Source organism: Nyctereutes procyonoides, unplaced genomic scaffold (genome assembly GCF_905146905.1).
Source record: "Nyctereutes procyonoides isolate TBG_1078 unplaced genomic scaffold, NYPRO_anot_genome, whole genome shotgun sequence".
Taxonomy (NCBI): Eukaryota; Metazoa; Chordata; class Mammalia; order Carnivora; family Canidae; genus Nyctereutes; species Nyctereutes procyonoides.
Window position 1 is genome coordinate 23733857 of NW_026575046.1, and position 21144 is coordinate 23755000.

General features: G+C 39.7%; 1 protein-coding gene and 1 pseudogene across 1 annotated transcript in view; one reads left to right on the top strand and one right to left on the bottom strand.

Moving 5' to 3' along the window:
- The window catches only part of EMB (embigin), a 52556-nt gene extending 40536 nt beyond the window's left edge, over nt 1-12020 (bottom strand). Inside the window, exons 1-2 of the mRNA XM_055325831.1 lie at nt 11833-12020; nt 377-466 (exon numbers count right to left, since the gene is read on the bottom strand). Coding sequence (XP_055181806.1) covers nt 377-466; nt 11833-11926 — 184 coding nt within the window. The 5' untranslated portion in view covers nt 11927-12020. The remainder of the gene's footprint in view (nt 1-376; nt 467-11832) is intronic.
- The window catches only part of LOC129509372 (rhomboid domain-containing protein 3-like), an 11908-nt pseudogene continuing 2688 nt past the window's right edge, over nt 11925-21144 (top strand).

A 21144-nucleotide genomic window follows, 5' to 3' on the forward strand; every position in this document is an offset into this window, starting at 1 on the left:
CGAACTCCCCCTTCAATGCAGAGAGATTTGAATGGATGCACCAGCAAGAAATGATGAAAACTTAAGAGGAGCTGCCAATCGAAATGAACCTTCCCATCTTCTTAGGCTCCCCTTCTAAAGAGTCCTTCTCAGGCTTCCCACATCTGACCAGCCGACCCCTCCCTGCATGCAGAACACACTGCCCTCATTGCAGTAGACACCCACATACTATGTTCTAATTATATGAGGTACTGGTGTGTTTCTCCCAGTTCCCAGACCATGAGCAAGGATTAATATTTCATGAGGCAAAACACAATGGCTAATTAAAAATCAAAACTTAAAAAAAAATCAAAACTTTTGGGGGCATTGTATTATTTTAAAGGTGAGACACATTTACCAGTCAATGATATGTTAGGAGTCTCCAAGGAAGAGTTAAAATGTTTTGTCGTCGTTTCTTCTCGGATGGGTAAACTTGTAAAAGGTGACACTGTAAGGAAAAGAAAATGTTATCAAGATGAAAGGACTACAAGCTAGTTTGTAACAGCTAAAATGCCATATCGTATACTATTAATGAAAAATAATGTTTCCAGGAAGCTCTAAAAAACTAGATCTCATACATTCACAGATATTTAGAAATATACTGGGCTATTAAATGTGACCACATTTCCAACTTTTTCTATGTTTTTTTTTTTTTTTTTTTTTACTGAGAAAACCCTACTGATTTACATCAAATGGCTTAAAAAAACATTTATTGTCTTATCCTACCATTTGTAGTTTCTTTATAAAACATAAATGAAGACAGTGAAGAAGTAAATAAGAATGTCAGAAAGAAGACAGACATGAGGAAACAGAAGGAAGATGAATGAACAAAGAGAGACAGAGAGACCATAATGAAGGACATAAAAAGAGGACAAAGAAGACAAAATGGATGCACAGTGAGTTTCTGCTGTTTGTTCTCCAGCTTCAGTTACAGACCAGGCAACCCTCCATCAAACTGACTTTTGGTTCTCCTCTGTCACTTCCCTCATCTTTTGAAAACTCTTTTTTTTTTTTAAGATTTTATTTATTTATTCATGAGAGACACAGAGAGAGAGAGAGAGGCAGAGACAGCGTCAGAGGGAGAAGCAGGCTCCATGCAGGGAGCCCAATGCAGGACTTGATCCCAGGACCCTAGGATCATGCCTGAGCAGAAGGCAGACAACCTCTGAGCCACCCAGGCAAACCCTTACTGAAGAAAAAGGTTTCCACTTCTCATCTTACTCTCCTCAAAACTTTTTTTTTTTTTTTTTTTGGTACATTGGCTACTATAGAGCACACAGAACTTACCTCCCATAAAAACTACCCCAACCCTATCAAATAAGTCAGAAAAGAGGAAAAGGCTTCTGACTGTAGTCTTGGCTGCATTCTTATGAACTTTTCATTCAATTTATATTAAACCTGAGCCTTTTTTATTTCACTTTCTTAATACTCTGCTCAGAAACTTATTCCTAGTGCAAGATTAGATTTCCAGTTCTTTCTTATGTGTTTGAAAAGTATCATCAGTGATCACCTAAGCACAGCTTTTATAATACTGCCTAATAAAAAAATATACCTAGCAGAACCTCACTCTGCAATAAGCTGTATTCCAAAGGCTTGACCACTTCGAAGGCAACTCTGGAAGGTGGAGTTCACTTTCTCATAAAATAATTCTCTAATGAATTGATTATGTAAATCATACCACCCTCTGACAATGATTACATAGGAAAATATGCCCTGTTCTCACTGGCAATCAAGAATACAAAACATTTCTTCCACTGACATCTAATATTCATTCTTTCATATTCTTTGTGTGTGTCTCTCTCTCACACACACACATACACACATACACGTACACACAGCCAAAAAGGCACCTATCAGTACTCTTTTTCTGATGAAAAAAAAAAAACAAAAAAAAAACCTGTTTTTCCATTCTTGGCCACAGCTCACTCAGAGGTTGTATTTAAGAGGAAACATCTCAGGAAGATGAAAGCAGATGCTATTGGCTTTTGCATAGGAAGCCAGGAGGGTGTGGATGGGAAGGAATGAGCTGTTCTATATCTTCTGCTCTGTGACACTTGCAAAACATAAACTTTGATATCTTTGCTCCTTGCTAGGGACTTTCCTTTTCTTGGCCTCGCCTACTGCCGAGCTGAATATAATTGTGACACTCCATCCCTAAAACAATCTCATAATCATCTGAGATGGTCCAATATCATTTATTACTATTATTATTAGTAGTATTCAGACTATCAACAGCAATAAGAAAGTGACATAACCTGAGATAAGTATTTTATTCTTTCTTCTTATTTCATTTAAATAAGTGACTATGTAGAGCACTGGTACATGCTTGATGCTGGTAAGGAGTATGAAGCTGCATAAACTCGGTCCCAACAGGGCCACATGGATCATAATTATATCAATTTAGTCCCACAATCTGTAATTGAGAATCATTAAATTGCAGAGTCCATTCATAGTATTGACTATAAAACTAACCCATGTATTTTCCAAGCTGGCGGTGAGCTGCAGAGCCTGATTTACATCTGGAGTGGAATAGAGGTGGAGATAATGCCATCTAAATGAGCTCGGAGGCTGAGGTTATTTTGCCATTTCTCAATATCAGGATTGGATAGAAGAGCCTACTTGTGTTAGCACAAGAGAAGAGGTTTCTAGACTTGGCTTGAACAAATCTAAGCTTACAGAGCTAAAGGGATAGGAGGGAAAAGAAAATACAAGCTTCAAGAATAGGGAAGTTTGGGTAGTTCCAGAATATAGTAGCTGTTATGATCACTTCCCACTACCAGTCCAGATATTAAAAATACAGACATCCATAAACCAGCCACCTCTATACCCTAACTTCATATCCCCTCTAAAGCATTCATCTTGATCAGGCTCCAGATTCCATTGAACAAGTCCCATGTGCAAAAGAACATGTGTAACTCTTGTGATTTTTTTTTTTTTTGCCTTGAAAAAAGTCCCTGTAAGAGGCAATGTACACAGAAGTCTTGAGTGGAAAAAGGGCCATTTACAGAAGGTGTTAGAATAGTAAAAGTGAGAAGTTCTTTGTTTAGCCAAGGTATTTTTTTAATCAAAAAACTGAAAATGTAGACCTTTTTGCCTTCAGTAGGAGGACAACTGGCAGGAGGCTGATGCGGCTGAGATTTGTGTTTAAAGGAAACTGGCAGGAGAATCAGGCAGATGTGGTTTGAATACTTCGCCGAAAGGAATAGGCTAAGTCACAAAAAGAAACACTAAATGGAGAGGCAGGAATTTGGTAGCTTAATCTAGGTTCTGCGTCTGACTTGTTACCCGGGGTTTCATTTCATGGAGAAAAAAAGGAGGATCAAAAAAGTCTAATATTGAGTAGTGGTGCCAAGATCATAGCAAACATTCCTCAAGTTATCACGCTCACCCCTTTCTTAATCATTGCGGGAAGCTTTCCACTAGGCATTCTTTTACAGTTTGTGGCAAAAATGCCACATAAAAGAGTAACATCTAATAGTTTTTCTAAAGATGAAAGATTTCTCTCCTTCTGTGGGGGCAATGGGTCAGGAGGGTGTTGCATCAAAGAGATGAATAACAACCTAATTTTCACCTATTATTAGTTCATGTGAGATAGCAAAATGGTCTCTACTTAAGTATCTTTCACATATTACATTTTAAAACAGACATTGCTAGATGGGTTTATAATCTATCCTATTAATATTTTTAAAAGAAATAAACATGCTATAATTTATACATATAATTTATTTATGTAGCATTTTCACATCTTAAATTCTGATGCTCCATTTCAACTGAAATAAACTGAGAATTAAAAAAAGAGGATAAGTAACACTAAAACACTGCATTGGGTCTTGTGCTTTTCTCTAAATCAGAAAATAAGTTCAACCATACCTCTGGTTAATAATAAGCATTTTCTCTAAATCCTCCCAAATCTCTTTATTATATTTTACAATCTTGGAAGAGTCTGGACTTCATTTAAAGAAAGCTATAAGTAAAAGCTATTATTAGGATAAATATTCTCTTTTTTCTCTCCTCCATTAATGTATTGATTGTTATAGATGTTTATAATTAACATTATCTTTAATAAATCTTAATTTTAGCATTCTGATACACAGCATTATAAATGTACAGCACAATTACAAAAACACTATAACCTAAAAATGGATAATATATACTATTTACAAAACAAAGGTCTGGAATTCAGAATATATTTCCTCATGGAAGCAATGCTATATATAACCATGAGATCCTATGCCAAATTGTTAAAGCCATGATATGACTAAACTATAGCATTAAAGTATCTACTTACCAATATATTTAATAAACAGTGCTTTTAGAGTTCTACTTCTGGAATCTAGAAATACAGTATTCCTATCCCCTGTCTGTAATGGCAGTAGCAGAAAGAAGGGGAGAATAAGGTTATATTGATTCCCAGACACTATATTCCACAGAGAATTTGTCAAGAAAAGGTTTAAAGGTTTGACAAGAAAATAAATTCCTGATGGGGACATTTATAAGTTATATTTTCTAAGTCAGGGACAGATTAAAACAAACAAACAAACTGGAAGCTCATATTTTTTCTACATAGAATGAGAACCATTGGGCAAAAAGGCCATATTTAGGAGCACCCAGGTGGCTCAGTTGGTTACCCATCCAACTCTTGATCTCGGCTCAGTCATGATCTCAGGGTTATAAGATGGAGCCCTGTTCTGGGCTCCGCGATGGGCATGGAGCCTACTTAAAATCTCCCTCTGCCCTCTCCCTCTGCTCCTCCTCACTCCACTTGCACACAGGCATACACTCTGTCTCTTAAAGAAAAAAAAATTTTTTTAGACTAACATCAAAGAAAGAAAAGAAAAGAAAAGAAAAAGAAAGAAGAAAGAAAGAAAGAAAGAAAGAAAGAAAGAAAGACAAGACAGACAATTGTGGAACAATTAAAAAGCTTAAAAACAAGAACAATGTGCACTTTTACAAAGCCTTGTAAAACTTGGTCCTATTGAAATATAAACAAATTGATCTTTTCTTTTGAATAGAATTACTGCAATAAAATATATTTCTAGGGGCAGTATAAAACTCTTGTTTCAAACTACTTCAAAATAGTCACTAAGTCTTTTCTCTGTTCAGTGGTTCTCAGCTGGGGCTGACTTTTGCCCCCCACAGGACATTTAGCAAAGTCCGGAGACATTTGGATGTCACACCTTGGAGGAGGTTACTACTTGTATGGAATAGGTTACAACAGTTTCCTAGAACTGCAGTAACAAAGTACCGCAAATGTGGCTGCTTCAAACAACAGTTTATCCTCTTGTGGTTCGGGAGGCTGGAAACCTGAAATCAAAGTGTAGGGCTTTGCCCCCTCTGAAGGTTCCCAGTAAGTATCTATCCCTCCTTGCCTCTTCCTAGCTCTTGGTGGTTGCCAGCACAGCAGTCCTTTGCATTCTTTGGCATATAGCTGCAGCACTCCAGTCTTTCAGATGATTTAGGGGAAGAATTCTTTATTCTGTACTTGAAAGTCTTTGTTGAGATCTTTTGAAAAGAAGCAAAAAGCAATGGCTCCATCTTTACATGATCATCTTCCCTCTAGATGTGTCTGTCTCTACATCCAAATCTCCCTCTAGTTTCTTTCATGGAGATCACAGTCATTGGATTAAGGGTCTATCCTAATCTAGCATGACCTCTTTTTAACTTGATTCCATCCTCAAGGACCGTACTGTCAAATAAGGTCACTTTCAAGGGTACCAACAGTCAGGACCCAAACATAACATTTTGGAGACAGAACTCACCCACTGCATAGGAGAGGCCAGAGATTCTGCTAAGCATTCTGCAATGACAGCCCCCCACGACAGAGTTGTCCAGCCCCACATGTCAATAATGCCAGGGTTGAAAAACCCTGATTTCAAAGCAGGTATATCCTCAACTCTGATTCTTCAGTGTGATGATTTTCAATAATCTTCAAATGGCCCTGTGGCTCTAAGGTCATATTCTATATACTTTAAGTGTAGATATTTTATTTATTTTTATTTGTTAAAGATTTTATTTATTTATTCACAAGAGACAGAGAGAGAGAGAGAGACAGAGATACAGACAGAGGCAGAAGCAGGCTCTATGCAGGGAGCCTGATGTGGGGAAGCAGGCTCTATGCAGGGAGCCTGATGTGGGACTGGATCTCGGAACTCCAGGATCACACCCCGTGCCAAAGGCAGATGCTCAACTGCTGAGCCACCCAGGTGTCCCTTAGTGTAGATATTTTAAAGCAAGGATATTTCTTGCCACCCTATTTTGCCAGCCACACCCTCCTGCCAGGGACCTATTTTGAGGACCTTTTACAGAGAGGCACTAAGTGCTGCATGGAGTTTTGAAATGCAAACCAGAAAACCTGTTATGGCTGTTAGCTAGCTCCAGACTTTTGGCTACATCATGAAAGCACTTTGGGTTTCAAGATCAATCAAATGAGAGTTCTAAATTCCCTTTCAGGATCTCAGAAGTATGTCATTATAAGGCTATAAAAAAAGATTCTATCTTGGGAGTAGAGATACATTACTAAGGATATAATCACAATTTTAAAAATTGCAGGAAAATGTTATTTTCAATAAAAGAATAACACCATTTTCAAAGATCACATTATTTCTACACAGACAATATGTTATTTGAGATACTTTATTATGTGTGAACAGTTACTATGTTTTATTAGGATTAGTGGGGTTACTTTTAATAAAATGTTGTGAAGGGTTTTTTTTTTCTCTTCTTTTTAAGATTTTAGTTTCAGTAACCTCTACATCCAACGTGGGGCTGGAACTCACAACCCTGAGATCAAGAGTCGCATGCTCCATTGATTGAGCCAGCCAGGTTTTTTTCTTCTACGTCACTGTGCGTGTCCCAAGTTGTTTATTTCTATGGTTCACATTATATTGTGAAATATGGGAGGCCAGTAATACAAAAGCAATTTCAAAAGAGTACAATCCAGGACAAACAGCTTCCAGGCTTAATCTGTTTGAGGACAAATACTCCTTTGGAAAATGGTACTTAAATAAAATTGATGACAGTTTCTCAACTCTCATTATGGCTTAATGTCTATGTTAATTAGAGTTTTCTCAGAAAGAGTTGAAATTATTTTTGCTTCTTTTCAAAAGATCTTAAACAAAAGAGTTTCAAGTACAGAATAAAGAATTTGTCCCCTGAACCACCTGAGAATAAGCTGCTGACCTGATGACTCATTCCCCTTCTAAAACATGAGTGTACATTCCCAGAAAGGACCTACCCCCACCCCCAAACACACACTTCGTCCCAACATTGCCATTAAAGTTGGGAAATTAACATTTACAGATTACCATCTCATCCCACACCTCATCGAAGTTTCAACAGAAGTCATTAAGATGTACTTTTCAGCCAAAGATTACAGTTCAGAATCACATGTTACCCTCAGCTGCCATGTCCCCTCTGTTCTCCCTCACTCTGTTTCAGCTTTAGTAATTCTTGACTTTTAAGACCAGTATAGTTCCACTATGGTTATGTTGTAATATAGTTAGATATGGAGTAGACCTTTGGCAAATATATATTACAGAGGTAATATTGTGTTCTTCTCATTGCATCTTATCAGATGGCCCCTAATTTTTATTCTTCTCTTCATTAATGGTTTTTACTCTGATCATCTGTTTAAACTGGTATTTCCCAGACTTATCCAGAATGAAGTTGTTCTTTTTCCCTTTTCCTTAATACTACTTTATGAATTTTGTAGGAAATTACGTTAAAACTATGTAATATTTTGTGCCTCATCAAACTTCCATTTGATTCATTTAATTACTTTATATCAGTATGTACTCATGAATACCTGTAATATTCAATGGGCATTATTCAGTGGATACTAATGGAGACAAGTCCATTAGTAGTATTATTTATGCTGATGTTCTGTTTGTCCCAGATCTGTCCAGCGGGAGCTCTTTGGCTTGTATACTTTTGACATGGCACATCATTCTTTGAGTACTTCATTGCTCTCTGGCACAAGAGGTTCAGGGCTTGTCTTATACTTTCTCCTCCCTATCATAAAATCAGCCATTTCTCCAAGAAATCCTAGTTACCATTAATAAAGAATGGTATACAGAATCAAGATCTGACTCATCATCACTATTGGGAAATCGTTGCTCCACCCCAGTGGATGTGCATGTATATTCATACACATATACACACACACGTGAAGAGTATAATATACGTACATATATAAATATGTGACATATATATGCATTATACATATACTTCCACATATACACATTTATAGCTATGCATCTGTTTAAATAGAAAGAGACATGAAAGATAATGACAGATCTGAAGTCATGAATTCATGCTGTCAATGGCAATCCAAACACCACAAGGTTCATTCTAGTTTTACCCCTTTCTTTATTTTCTTCTTCTCCAGAGAAAAACCTGGATCCTGTTATTGCTGCTGGCTTTACTTGTTTGCTCGGTCTCCCATTGCCACTGCCACTCTTGGCCCCAAAGAAATGTCTTACTCATCCACTCTGGCTCCAAAATCCTCCACTGCTTGCTCTCCTGCATGCTTTACTTACATCCCCTGATAAGGATCAGACACCACAATGTTGGGCTGACCCTGTGTAAAAGTGCCTGTCACTCTGCTCAGTTCTGAGGCCCAGATGTAGGCCATCCCTCTGCAAGAGGGCCCACCTCACCGTGCTCAGGCTCTAATACTCCACATGGGGCCACTCACTCCCCTACCTGGAAGCCATCCTGACCTGGGACCCTCTGGCTTCCTTCACAAAGGAGGTTGCCTCCCCACATTCCCCAACCTAATGACTATAGGACCCATTCCCAGAAGGAAGAGAAGGAGATGGGGATAAGCAGTGGGAACAAAAGAACTGGAACAGGAAGAGCCAGTTGAACTAATGCTTCATAAATTTTTTTATAATTTTAAATGTGATGATAAATTAGGGTCACAATTTCGGTGCATCAAATACCACTCCATTAAAGATAAGGTTATAATTAATCTCTTCCTTTAAACAGTTTAAATGACTAGAAACTGCTAAAACACTGCTAAAGTTTTCTACTTAGACATAGACTAACACAATGTCAGGAGCATGTAGGTGCTTGAATAATATTTATTCTCATAAATATTTATTGCTAGGCAATTGCTGTGTGTGTATGTGGGATGGGAAGTGTCTCTAGAAAGTGGTTGATCAAGAGAGTGTATAAGCAATGTCCTCCGGAAGCTAAAAATGATCTTTCCAAGTGACTCCCCTGCAAACACATTTTTCAAAAGATAAACATCAGCCATTCCCTCAATTTGTTCTACAGCAGAGTAATAATAATGATGTTTAAATATTCCCACTTATCTAATATCTGCTTTTATAAAGTTATTTTACCTTTCTTAATTGAAACAGCTTAAAAGAATTAAGGGGAGTCCTTGTGCCTAACTTTATTCTAGAATTTCAAATATGGTAGCACGCCCTTCACCCAAATCAAGCATTTACATCCACACACTGTACTCTGTCAGTGGTTCCAAACTTTCATAGACATATCCAGTTATCTCAGAGAGAGAACTGAGTATTGTGTTTAAGAAAACAGGCATTGGAAGGAGTACCTAGCTGGCTCAGTGGATAGAGCAAGCAACCTTTGATCTCATGGTCATGAGTTCAAACCCCATGTTGGGCTCAGAGTTTACCTAAAAATTTTTAAAAAATAAAGAAAGCAGGTGCTGAAGTCAGACTAAACAAATAAATTTATAAATTCCAAGACCCTCATCCAAAAGTCAGGGACAGTAAATGCTAACCCATAGGGTTGTATTCTGCACAGTGCAATGCCTGGCACATAGTTGTTAAATAACAAATACGATAAATTATAACCATTTTTATCATTAAAATTTGGCCCAAAGTCTTAGGCTTATAGAACCTATTTCCAAGTAGTTCAAAGCACCTAGAAACAAAACAGCCATAACCTTGATAACAGCCTTCAGCAAAGAGGAAACTGAATCTCACAGAGATCTGTACAGAGTCTATAAAAATGAGATAAGATTGCCCCACAATTTTTAATTCTGCCTTAAAATGAGATGCTAACTTCATGCCTTTCATACAGCACATCATTCTACAATTTTAACTTAAGGGGAGCTAAAAGGCCAAGAGTGACACTACACATACACAGACACTTGCTATACCTACATACATCATCCCATTTATTTGCAACTTTGTTCACTTATTCCACTTTCATTTGTTTCCTGCTTTTTTTTTCTCTTTAGAAGTCTGCTTTGAATGTCAATTTAAACGTGATTCCCTGCTACCAACAGTATAAATATTTGCCCAATAGGGCACTCTCTAGGCCATTATAATTTTAAAGCAGTGGTTTTCAACCTGCTTGGGATCACATGATTAAAAATCGCATGGGAGCTTTTAAAATACCTAATGTCCAGACTAAATCTCAGGCCAACTGAATCAAAAATTTTGAGGGCAGTAACCAGCTACCAATTTTTTAAAACTCCAGATAATCCTAAGAGAGCCAAGTGGAGAACGACAGTTCTAGAACTCAACCAGAATGCAGTGGTCCTCAGAGCTGCAAGAGTCTTAGTCGAAAAAGGAGTGAATTTAGGAATAGCTCCAGGGGTAAAAAGTCCTTGACTAGTCTTTGTAAGTAGTATGAACGAAAAAGAGGGTATGTGGCTAGGATGTGGAGCAGGGAAATTTAGTAACTGAAGCAACCCGAAATATTTTGTTCAAGTTGTTAATGAGGCCTTTTAAAGGACATTATGAAAATCAAGTAATCTTATCCTTTGATTATATTTCCATTTTATGTCACAAAAACTACATGCTACAAGCTCATAAAAGTGAATTCCTACGAAAGTCTGAAAATCTTGTCTAGAATAATGTCTTAATTTTAATTGCTGTTAGGCACTATTTGTCGACTTGATTGGCAGTCTACTGCCCTAATTAGCTGCTAACACGTTGAAATTTTTTACACAAAAACCTGTGCTAGGGCAGCCCGGGGTGGCTCAGCGGTTTAGCGCGCGCCTTGGGCCCGGGCGTGACCCTGGAGACCCGGGATCGAGTCCCACGTCGGGCTCCCTGCGTGGCGCCTGCTTCTCCCTCTGCTTGTGTCTCTGCCTCTGTGTGTGTGTGTGTGTGTGCCAAATAAATAAATAAATAAATAAATAAATAAATAAATAAATAAATAAATAAATAAATCTTAAAAAAAAAAAAAACCTGCATTAGGAAGTAGGTTGGATGAAATACCGTCTACACAAAAAGTAATTCTAAACAAGTGAAGCTAAAGCGGCAAATTCGGTGTTGGTTTTGGCAACACTCCGCACAAAGATCCCTCTTCCAAAGTGCCTTAAACAATTAAAACAATAACCACACACATGTCACTTTCAAAGCCCGTGGGGTAAAAGAGGCCACACGGAGGCACGTTATCCAGAGTTGCCGGCTGGGGCTGGGGCTGGGGCTGGGGCTGGCGGGCCGGTAGGTTGCGGTTGCGGCGTTATTTCCACTCCGCTCTCAAAGACGTCCTCGAAGCCAACCCACCTGCCAGACGGGGATGGGGGGTGGGGGGGGGCGATCTTTAAATCTTCTGCGGGTTCCAGAGAGGGGAGCTGGTGTGGGGGAGCGTGGCTTTCGGAAATCCGGCCCCTTGGGCGGAAAGCGGCCCCCACCTTGCTCCCGCCCGCATCCTCGCCGGGGGCGCCCAGACGCTGCGCTCCCACCCCCGCGCTCGGCTCGCGGGGCGCGCCCGGTTGCAGGGTCCAGCGCCGGAGCCCGGGAGCCCGGGAGCCCGGGAGCCCCGGAGCCCGGCCCGCGCCCCCGCCCGCGCCCCCGGCCGCGCCCCGCCCCGAGGCCTTCGCACCTGAGGTCTCGCCGTCCGCCCGGCCCGCGCGCCCCGCGGCGAGGAGCCCCAGCAGGAGCAGCGGCAGCGCCCGCAGGCCGGGCAGGGCGCGCATGGCGCTGGCGGGTCCCCGCGGTCCTCGCGCCCCGCCGTCGGTGGCCCGAGCCTCTGCGCACACTCGCCGGTGGCCCCGCGGCGCCCGCTGCCAGCGCCGGGGGCGGGACGCGCGGCCGCGGGCGGGTGGGAGGGGCCCGGCCGCCTGCCCTCCCCGCCCCGCGGGACGCTGACCCGGGGCCGCGCCGGGCTCCCCACCCACGGGCGCGCGCGGCTGTGCAGGGGGCCCCCGCTGCGCCCCTCCTGCTCCGCGCTCGGGGCCAGCGGCCGTGCGCGCCCGCCGAGCCGAGCCGAGCCGAGCCGAGCCGAGCCGAGCCGAGCCGAGCCGAGCCGAGCCGAGCCGAGCCGAGCCGAGGCTGGGGCAGCCCCTCCCCGCGCCGGCTCCGACGCCCCCGGGCACGTGTGTCCCAGGCTCGCCGGCAGCTCGCCGAGGGCAGGGCTCCCTGCGGGGCGTTGAGGGGCCCGCGGGCAGGAGGGGACCCCTCCCCCTCCCCACCCCCTCCCCCCCAGGCCCCCGCCCTTGCCTGGGGCTCTAAGGAGACGCGGGCCGGCGCCGCGGGAAGGTGCCCTCGGGCCGCACACGCCTGCCCCTCCAGCCTCTGAAGGCTTCGCCCGCTCTTTCTAGATTGAGGTCTCCGAATCCCAAGGTCCCACAGTATCTGTTTTTCTTTTCCTTTTGTTTGCTTAGCCCTACAGCGTTTAAGGAGCCCCCTAGAGGTCAGGAAACAAAAACGACCCAAGGGAGACCCTGCGGGAGCGGCACGAGCCTGTTGACCTCCCGCGAACTCGGAGGCTGTTTAAGACTGTGCTGGCTCTTGCCCGCAGGGCCCCGGCTTGGAATTTTCAGGGCTCCCGACCGCAGAGACCACAGAAATCTTTATGTTCTAACGTAAAAGAGCAGTAAGATCGGATGTTTCTCCACGGTGTAATAACACAATGATTTTTTTTAAAACATTTCTAAGTTTTGTTCCCTTTTCCTTTGTTTTTTTAAGGTGCCAGGTTTGATATTCACAAATTCATTACACATCACTGTCAGAAAGAAAAAAAAAATTGAAAGAAAATGTCAGACACAGATTTTGAAAGCTGACATGCTAAACAAGAGCTATCTATGCTCACTTCCCTGAGGAGAGCTTAATTTTTAATTGGTCGTTATTACTAAAATATGCCTGTTTCTGGTTTGATGTTACACAGGCAAAATTTCAGAGGAGTGTGGATTATTTAAATCGGTGTGAAGAGAATATGAGTAATACAATCCAGTAAGCATATTAATATCTGATTAATATTAAATATCTGCCAAGTGTCAGGCACTGGGTTCAAAACATACACACACTAATCGAGAGTTTATCTAGGAACTACAAACCTCAGGAAAGCCTCTTCTTAGAAAATTATGGTTGTGATGATTAACCCTTTCTGAACAAAACTTTGTAATATTAATTTTACATCATGACTCTTCGGACTTTGATCAGACTTGTAAACCCAAATTGCCTGATCCACGGTTGCTAAATCACACCCCTATCTTGCTGCTCTGCATCCTATCTCAGGATTGACTATAACCATTTGTCCATACCTCTGGAGTTTTAACAGTGAGCACTTCTCACTGTTCAAACAAGCTGAAGATTGACCTTCCCCAGTTGGTCCTATAATCTCCAATTCACTATACTTCAAATGAGCTGACATCATTTAAAGAAAAATCATCTTCTCCATTGACTCAATGTGTTCACGAGTAGGGAAAAGTGACTTGCCCAAGCTGAGGCGAATTCCCATGGTCAGTGGTGTTGTTAGAGCAAAATAAATTGAGAAAGGAATTTAATTCTTGTTTTTTTTTTATCTTTTTTAAAATTTTTATTTATTTATGATAGTCACACAGAGAGAGAGAGAGAGGCAGAGACACAAGCAGGCTCCATGCACCGGGAGCCCGACGTGGGATTCGATCCCGGGTCTCCAGGATCGCGCCCTGGGCCAAAGGCAGGCGCCAAACCGCTGCGCCACCCAGGGATCCCTAATTCTTGGTTTGCTAAGCATTTGGAATATCTTTTCCCCATTGCTGTTTTATTTTTAGATATTTAATATTTTTGGCCTTATCCCAACTTCATTTTTTCAAGTGTTCTATATTCTTTAAAACCAGCTTATATTTTACACCTTACTTGTATGGCTCTTCCTAACCTTTCTGGTTCAAACTGACCCTTAGTTGCACAATGAATTAAATATGGCCACAGATATTTTGACACTGTCCTCATCAGGAGGGGTGTTGAGGGGGAAAGAAGGTCCTATGGTTTCTCTGTTCAAGCTGGGTGGTCTCTGTGACTTCTCTGATCTATTGAATTTTGCAAAAGTAACATTTTGTGAATTTCCGGATCCAAACCACAAGAGAATTCACTTCCTTCCTCCTTGTTCTTACAAGACAGCTGCCAGGAAAGACGTATGACTACCTTGAGATCAACATGCTGTGAGAAGCTCAAACCACAAAAAGGGACAGGAACAGTGAGATGCTATGTGGGGTGGCCAAAAAGCAGGAAGGGGCTAGATTTGTGAGTCTCTTCTCAGAGCCTCAAACGAGGTCAGCCCCCAGCTCAGAAACACGCAATGGTCCCAGCTGATACTCACCAGAGGAGAATTGCCCAGCTGAGTCCTGCCTGAACCCCTGGCCCACACAATTGGGAGATAATGCTGTTGTTTTAAGCCACTAAATTTTCAGGTAACTCGTGTCACCATAATAAATTATCCAAACATTCTCCTCTGAACTCATATTGTCCCTAGGATTAATTTGACAATTAATAATTGATAGCCTAGTGACTTGATCTTCATTGTTGGCTTCAAGTTACACTGAAATATTTTATTAGTATTCAGCTCATTATGTGATTATATCTTCTTTCCCAACTCCATTATAACTCTTATCAGTACCTCAAAATAGTTCCATAAGTCTTTGGACCTCCTATAGTATCTTAAAAAAATATATATTTCTAGCATGCTCTGTTTTTTACCCTTTAGAGAATCAAGAATTACATTTTTTCTATTTTTTTCCCTAAAATTTGCATATGTAGAATAATGCTACAAAAGATTTTTTTTTTCTTTTAGGTATATGCTGTTGCTGAGTGAAAAGTGTATGACGGTGTCCTAGAAAGGTGTGAAGATGATAATGGTGATATAGGTTACCTCTTAGGGAAGGCAATATATATTTTTAAAAAATTATTATTGAAGAAAACATTATATCAAACAGCAAAATATGAGAGGAACTGTTTCCCTATATCAACGTCAACAAATCAAAATTTCTGTCTTTGTCAATCTCATAGTTGACAAACAGCACGCATTTACAGTTTAATTTATATTTGTTTTATTGTAAGTTGGGGTGAGCATTTTTTACATATGGAAAATGTCATGTACAGATGCTGCAAACAATAAAATCCAGTCTGGCTTGTTTAAGCAGAAAAATAAGCACTTCAAGATTATTAGGTACTACTTGAGATGGTTGATAAAACAGACCCAAGCATAAACTTTCAAGAGCACCAGAATTCATACAGTGAACTCACTAAATATAGATACCACTGAGGCCTCCCCCATCAAACATGAGACACCCAGGGGCTCAATGCCCTGCATCCACCACTGCTTCCGTCCCTGAGGTCACCTATGTGTCAGCAACTGGCCCTTGCAATCCCTGCTTCCAACTTCACCACCCAAAAGAGAGTGCTACTCTGCTGCTCTGCTCCTCTGTCCTCTCCACATCAGTCTCCCTCACCTGGGGAATGTCCAAGGCTAGAGCACACAGCTGACTACTAGCATCAAAAGAGGCTGAGTGTTTGAGTTCTGATCTCGATGGGAGAAGGCAGGATTCATAATGTGAAAATCTTCCCAGATATAGAAAGTTTTTCAAAATATGACAAGAAGCCCTGAACATCCACTCCAGTCCTCCCCACTCCAACAGACAACCTTTCTTTATACTTATTATTTGAAAAAAAAAGCAGATGCTCCCCAATTTAATAATACCCTGTACTCATTTCAAATGTAGATACCCCATTCAATCCAGAAAGAGGCCTGGCTCATTAGAAGGGGAAGTTGGATCCCTGGCTTGTACAGATGCACATTCTAAGGCTCTGGGACAGGAACTAGTAGTATGTTCATTTAACATATGTTTTTGCAAAATTTGCTAAAGTAAACATTTTAACTGGAATTATTTAATATGACCATTTATTTCTACTCCAACTGCTCTTGCATCTCACTTTCCCACATGTCAGATGGCATGCTGTGAATGTTTTTGAGATCCTGTTAAGAGGAAGTTGAGTTAAGGATACATTTCACAAGGATTTATTATAATATAGTTTTGTGTTTAGCAGTCCCTTTGGCATAGAGACAAGTTATTGCTAGCCACCCAGTTAGAAATGGCTTAAAAGTATATAGACTTTTTGCTGTGTGACTCAACTAGCACTGTGACTGAGTCAACTCTCTGGACATCCCAACATGAAGGTGAAGAATCAAAGACCAGATCCTGATACTCTATTGTCAGTTGGCATGAGAAGTAGATTGATGGGAAAAGAAAAGGATTCCATTGCCAGAACAAAGGTATAATGGACTGAATTGTATCCAGCCCCTGCCCCATACCAAATTCTTATGTTGAAGCTCTATCCTTCAGTAGCTTAGATTATGACTGTATTTGGAGATAAGCCTTTAAAGAGATAATTAAGGTTAAATGAGGTCATATGGGTAGGCCCAGAATCTAATATGACTAATCCTTATAATAAGAAGAAAAGGGGCACCTGGATGTCTCAGTTGGCTAAGAGTTCAACTCTTGATCTCAGCCAGGTCTTAATCTCAGGGTCATGAGTTCAAGCTCCGTGTTGGGCTCCACTCTGGGCATGGAGCCTACATTAAAAAAAAAAAAAAAAAAAGAGAAAGGGACACCAAGGGAAGAGTGCACACACACATCTACACATGCATACACACACGCACACACACGCACACACACGCACACACAGAAAAGGTCATGTGAGGACACAAAGAGAGGACAGCCATCTGAAGGCCAAGGAGAGAGGTCAGGAGAATCCAAACTTGCTTCCATCATTTGTCACTATTTAGTTTTTGGTAATAATTTTTCCCAGTATGCCTTTTGTCTTGGGACATTATCACTAAAAATTATCTGTTATATAGTCAAATTAACCAGTCTTTTCAAAAAATGGCTTTTGTTTTTGTCTACCTAGAGAAGGCTTCATTGCTTCAAGAAAAAAATAAAGGCATCTTACATTTTTTTTGCTTTCTCTTTTTTATGTTTGAAATTTATGTTAATATAAATTAATATTAACAAGTTATGTTAATCTCTAGAAATGTAAAATTATTATGTAAATTAGTGGTAATGATTATGAATAATCTTCCTGTCATTTTCAGCCATCTTTTATTTTAGAATTTTATATCATTTCTGATTTTTGAAATAAGCTAACCAGTCATTTAAATTGTTTATTATTTGCTTAATATTCCTGTTTCTCATATTTCAAGCTACCTCAAAGAAGTGACAATGTTTAGTTAAGATTATAGGGAGGAGTGGCTAACCAAACACATGAATAAGAAGGAAAATTAAATAATCTGAATATGCCCAATAATCTGAATAGATGCCTAATGGGAGTAAAGACTTTATTTTTTAAAGATTTTATTTATTTATTCATGAGAGACACAAAGAGAGAGGCAGAGACATAGGCAAAGGGAGAAGTAGGCTCCCTGAGGGGAACCTGACACAGGACTCAATCCCAGGACCCTGGGATCATGACCTAAGCCAAAGGCAGATGCTCAATCACTGAGCCACCCAGGGATCTGTGGAAGTAAAGATTTCATACTAGACTGAATCTTAAGAGATCCAGCTCATGTTCACATTTTAGAGATGAAGCAATTTGAGGAAGGCCAAATCAAGATGTCAAAGCCCTGATCCCTAAAATTTTATCTCAACATTTACAATGTTGGGGGTGAGATGGTGAGGGAGAAAATTTTTCACTATAAATGATTTAAAAGTTTCAATTTCTATCTGAATATTTGACTTTATGCACAGACTTTTATCTCAGAATAGAACCAATATATCATTTCCCGTGACATTGTAATTTTTTCGTTAAATTTTTAAAAAATAAGAATTAAAAGTTAGATAAAAGTAATTCATCTCTACAACCAGATATTTGGCCATTTGTAGTGATGTCATTGTTGTTGTTTTTTTTTTCCATTAAACTGTTGCAGAGAAAGCGTATTCTATTTTAGAATTAACAACATGTTAGGTGGTCTCTAAATGTCTTTCTGAAGATGAACAAAATCAATAAGCAGTAACTCTGGGTTTAGGTTCTGATACAAAGCAGCTTTGTATTTATTCTGGAAAATTAATGGTTGTTAAGGAGAGTGTTTAGCTAATAAACATAGGTTTGTTTTGTTAAGGAACTTCTGACCAAAAGGGAAGGGAAGAAGGTGTAGCTCTTTTCAATGTAGAAAAGTAGGAAAAATGGAGATAGTACATGAAAAAGAAAAAAAAGAAAGAAAGAAAGAAAGAAAGAAAGAAAGAAAGAAAGAAAGAAAGAAAGAGAAAGAAAAGAAAGAAAGACTTCTGTGTGTGGGTGGGACAGCCTTGCTGATTCACATGGATTAAAAGGGTATTTGAAGGCAGTGGTTTTGAACCAAAGCACTACCACTTAATCTTTTTGTGAATTTAGAAATAATCACCACTCCAAGTTCAGTTTCCTTTCCTACAAAACAGGGAAATAGTACATATCTGCCAGTGTTGTAAAGATAAAAATAAATATTTTGGCAGTATTGCAAACCACAAAATATATGGATGTTTGTTGTAGTGATTTTTGTTGTTATTGCTCTTATTATTATAAATTACACAATAGTGATATTTTTTTCTTGAGGTAGTTTTGTGCAAAATGCATCCAATTTGGAGCTGTGCCTTATTGTGCACTGGAGCTCGGAATGAATGCTACCAAGTCACTCAAATGGATTGAGGAACAAATTTTATTGGCAAAAGTCATAATGGATGTGATCACCAGAAAGAAAGGCACAATTTGGCCAATACTTCCCCTTATATACCACAATACCATAGAGAGGCATGCTAGTGCCAGAGTATTATCCTGGACACACAATGTAGGTTTAGCATTCAGGGGAAGGACCCTGCCCCACTCTTCATAAAGAGCCTTTTTGGTGGATTTTGTGGTCAACATATACAGGACTGGTAGAGGAAAATCAGCGGCCCGCCCACATGCTCTGAACTTGGTGCCCATGCAAAGGTAGATTTAGGCAAGCTACTTTTTGAGGGAGAGGAAGGAAGGGTAAAAAGCAGTGTTACAATAAAGAGAATTGTGTGAAGTTTAATTTAGAAAGAGATCCCCACCTGAATTATATGCTGTTGGAAAAGGCCCCTCTCTCACCCTCAAAGGAAACTAAGGGTCTTTAGTTTTGGATCTGCAGACTTGAGAGTGTGGGCACTCAGAACTGGACACTTAATTTGTGGGGCCCAGAGCAAAATTAAAATGCAGGCCCATTGTTCAAAAATTACTAATTTTTGGGTGACTACTGGAGATAATTAAACGATGTGTACAGCCCTCATTAAGACTCAGTGTGCCTTTACAAGTTGGTTCTGCCTCTATATAGCTGGCTGCATAGGTCCTTTACTGAAAATAAGAAGATCAGTGCTCCCACACACTGAATGCTGGATGCTAAGAACCTTCTTTTTTTCTTTTCTTTCTATTTTTTTTTAATTTGACTATAATTGCCACACAATATTACATTAGTTTCAGGTGTACAACCTAGTGATTTCACAACTCTATACAGTATGCCATGCTCATAAGTGTAGCTCCCATCTGTCACCAGATGAGGCTGTTATAATACCATTGACTATATTCCTTATGCTATAACTTTTATTCCCATGACTTATTAAATCCATAATTGGGAGTCTGTATCTTTTTACTAATTGGCTGTTACCTTTACTTTCCAGATAGGGGATTGAAAGGATATTTTCAGGTGTATATGACCAACCCAAGGGCCCCCAAAAACATTTAAGATAATCTTCACATGAGGTTCAAAGTCAGAAAAGTCCCACATAGTTCCTCAGAATGATTAAAATAAGCTTTTAATCCCTACAATCTTGAACAAGAATAACAAAAGATCACCAAAAACCCAAGAAAAAAATTTAATATGGAAAGAGAAACCAAAACAGAAGAAACATGACTTATCAGTAAAAAGTATACAGAGACAGGAAATCTCAACAGAAAATTATCATAAAAATTTTCCAGATTAAAAGATGATATTACATCTATGAAAAAAAGAAGACGCTATTATGAGAAAGAACATTTAAGGGGAAAAAGATCATATCTTAAAACATGATAAAATAAATGAAAAAAGTTTGAGAAAATAAAGTTGAGGAAAATCTCACAGAAAGTAAAGCAGAAGGACAAAGAGATGGCTATAAGAAGAGAAAAAAAAATTACATAATTAGTCCAGGAGGCCCAGCATCCAAATAATAGATAGAACAGAGAAAATGGAGGAAATCAACAATTAAATAGTTGAAAAATTAATCAAAACTGAAGAAATGCAAACTGAAAGTTTCCAGCAAATTCCCAGTTGAATGAAAATAGACTCATCAAAGCACATCACTGTGAAATTTCAGAATACTGGATAAGGAGAAAAATGCATAGAAGGCAATATGGAACTGGTCAAAAAATAGAATGGGTTTGATATTCTTAATAGAAGAGAAACATCTCCAAAATTATGAAGGGAAATGTTTCCAACCTAGTGTTGGAAGTTGTTGTAGGCCCTGCTGAAATGTCAACTAAATATGAGGATGGAATAAAAACATTTTAAAGTATGAGCTGTCTCAAAAAAAATTATCTCCCATTCATACTTTTGCTCAGCAAGCTACTGAAAAAAAGTCCTCAAAATAAAGAGAGTAAATTAAATTGAAAAGGGAAATATGGGAAAAGGAAGGATGATCCTAGGATGAGAAAAAATTACAAAAAATATCTGATATCAAAAAAATCTGTAAAAGAGCAATGAAAGTGTAATTTATTTTTTTACTTTAATTAGAAATCCTTCAGTATTCTGCTGTTAAATATAATTTTTGTTGGTTTCTCTTTCCATAAGAAATCTTTTCCCTGGATATTACAGGTCTTTGTTGTTTATTCTTGTTCAAGCTGTGGAGATTAAAAGTTTATTTTACTCGCTCTGAGCACATATATGGGATATTTCTGTCTGAACTTCACTTGAGGA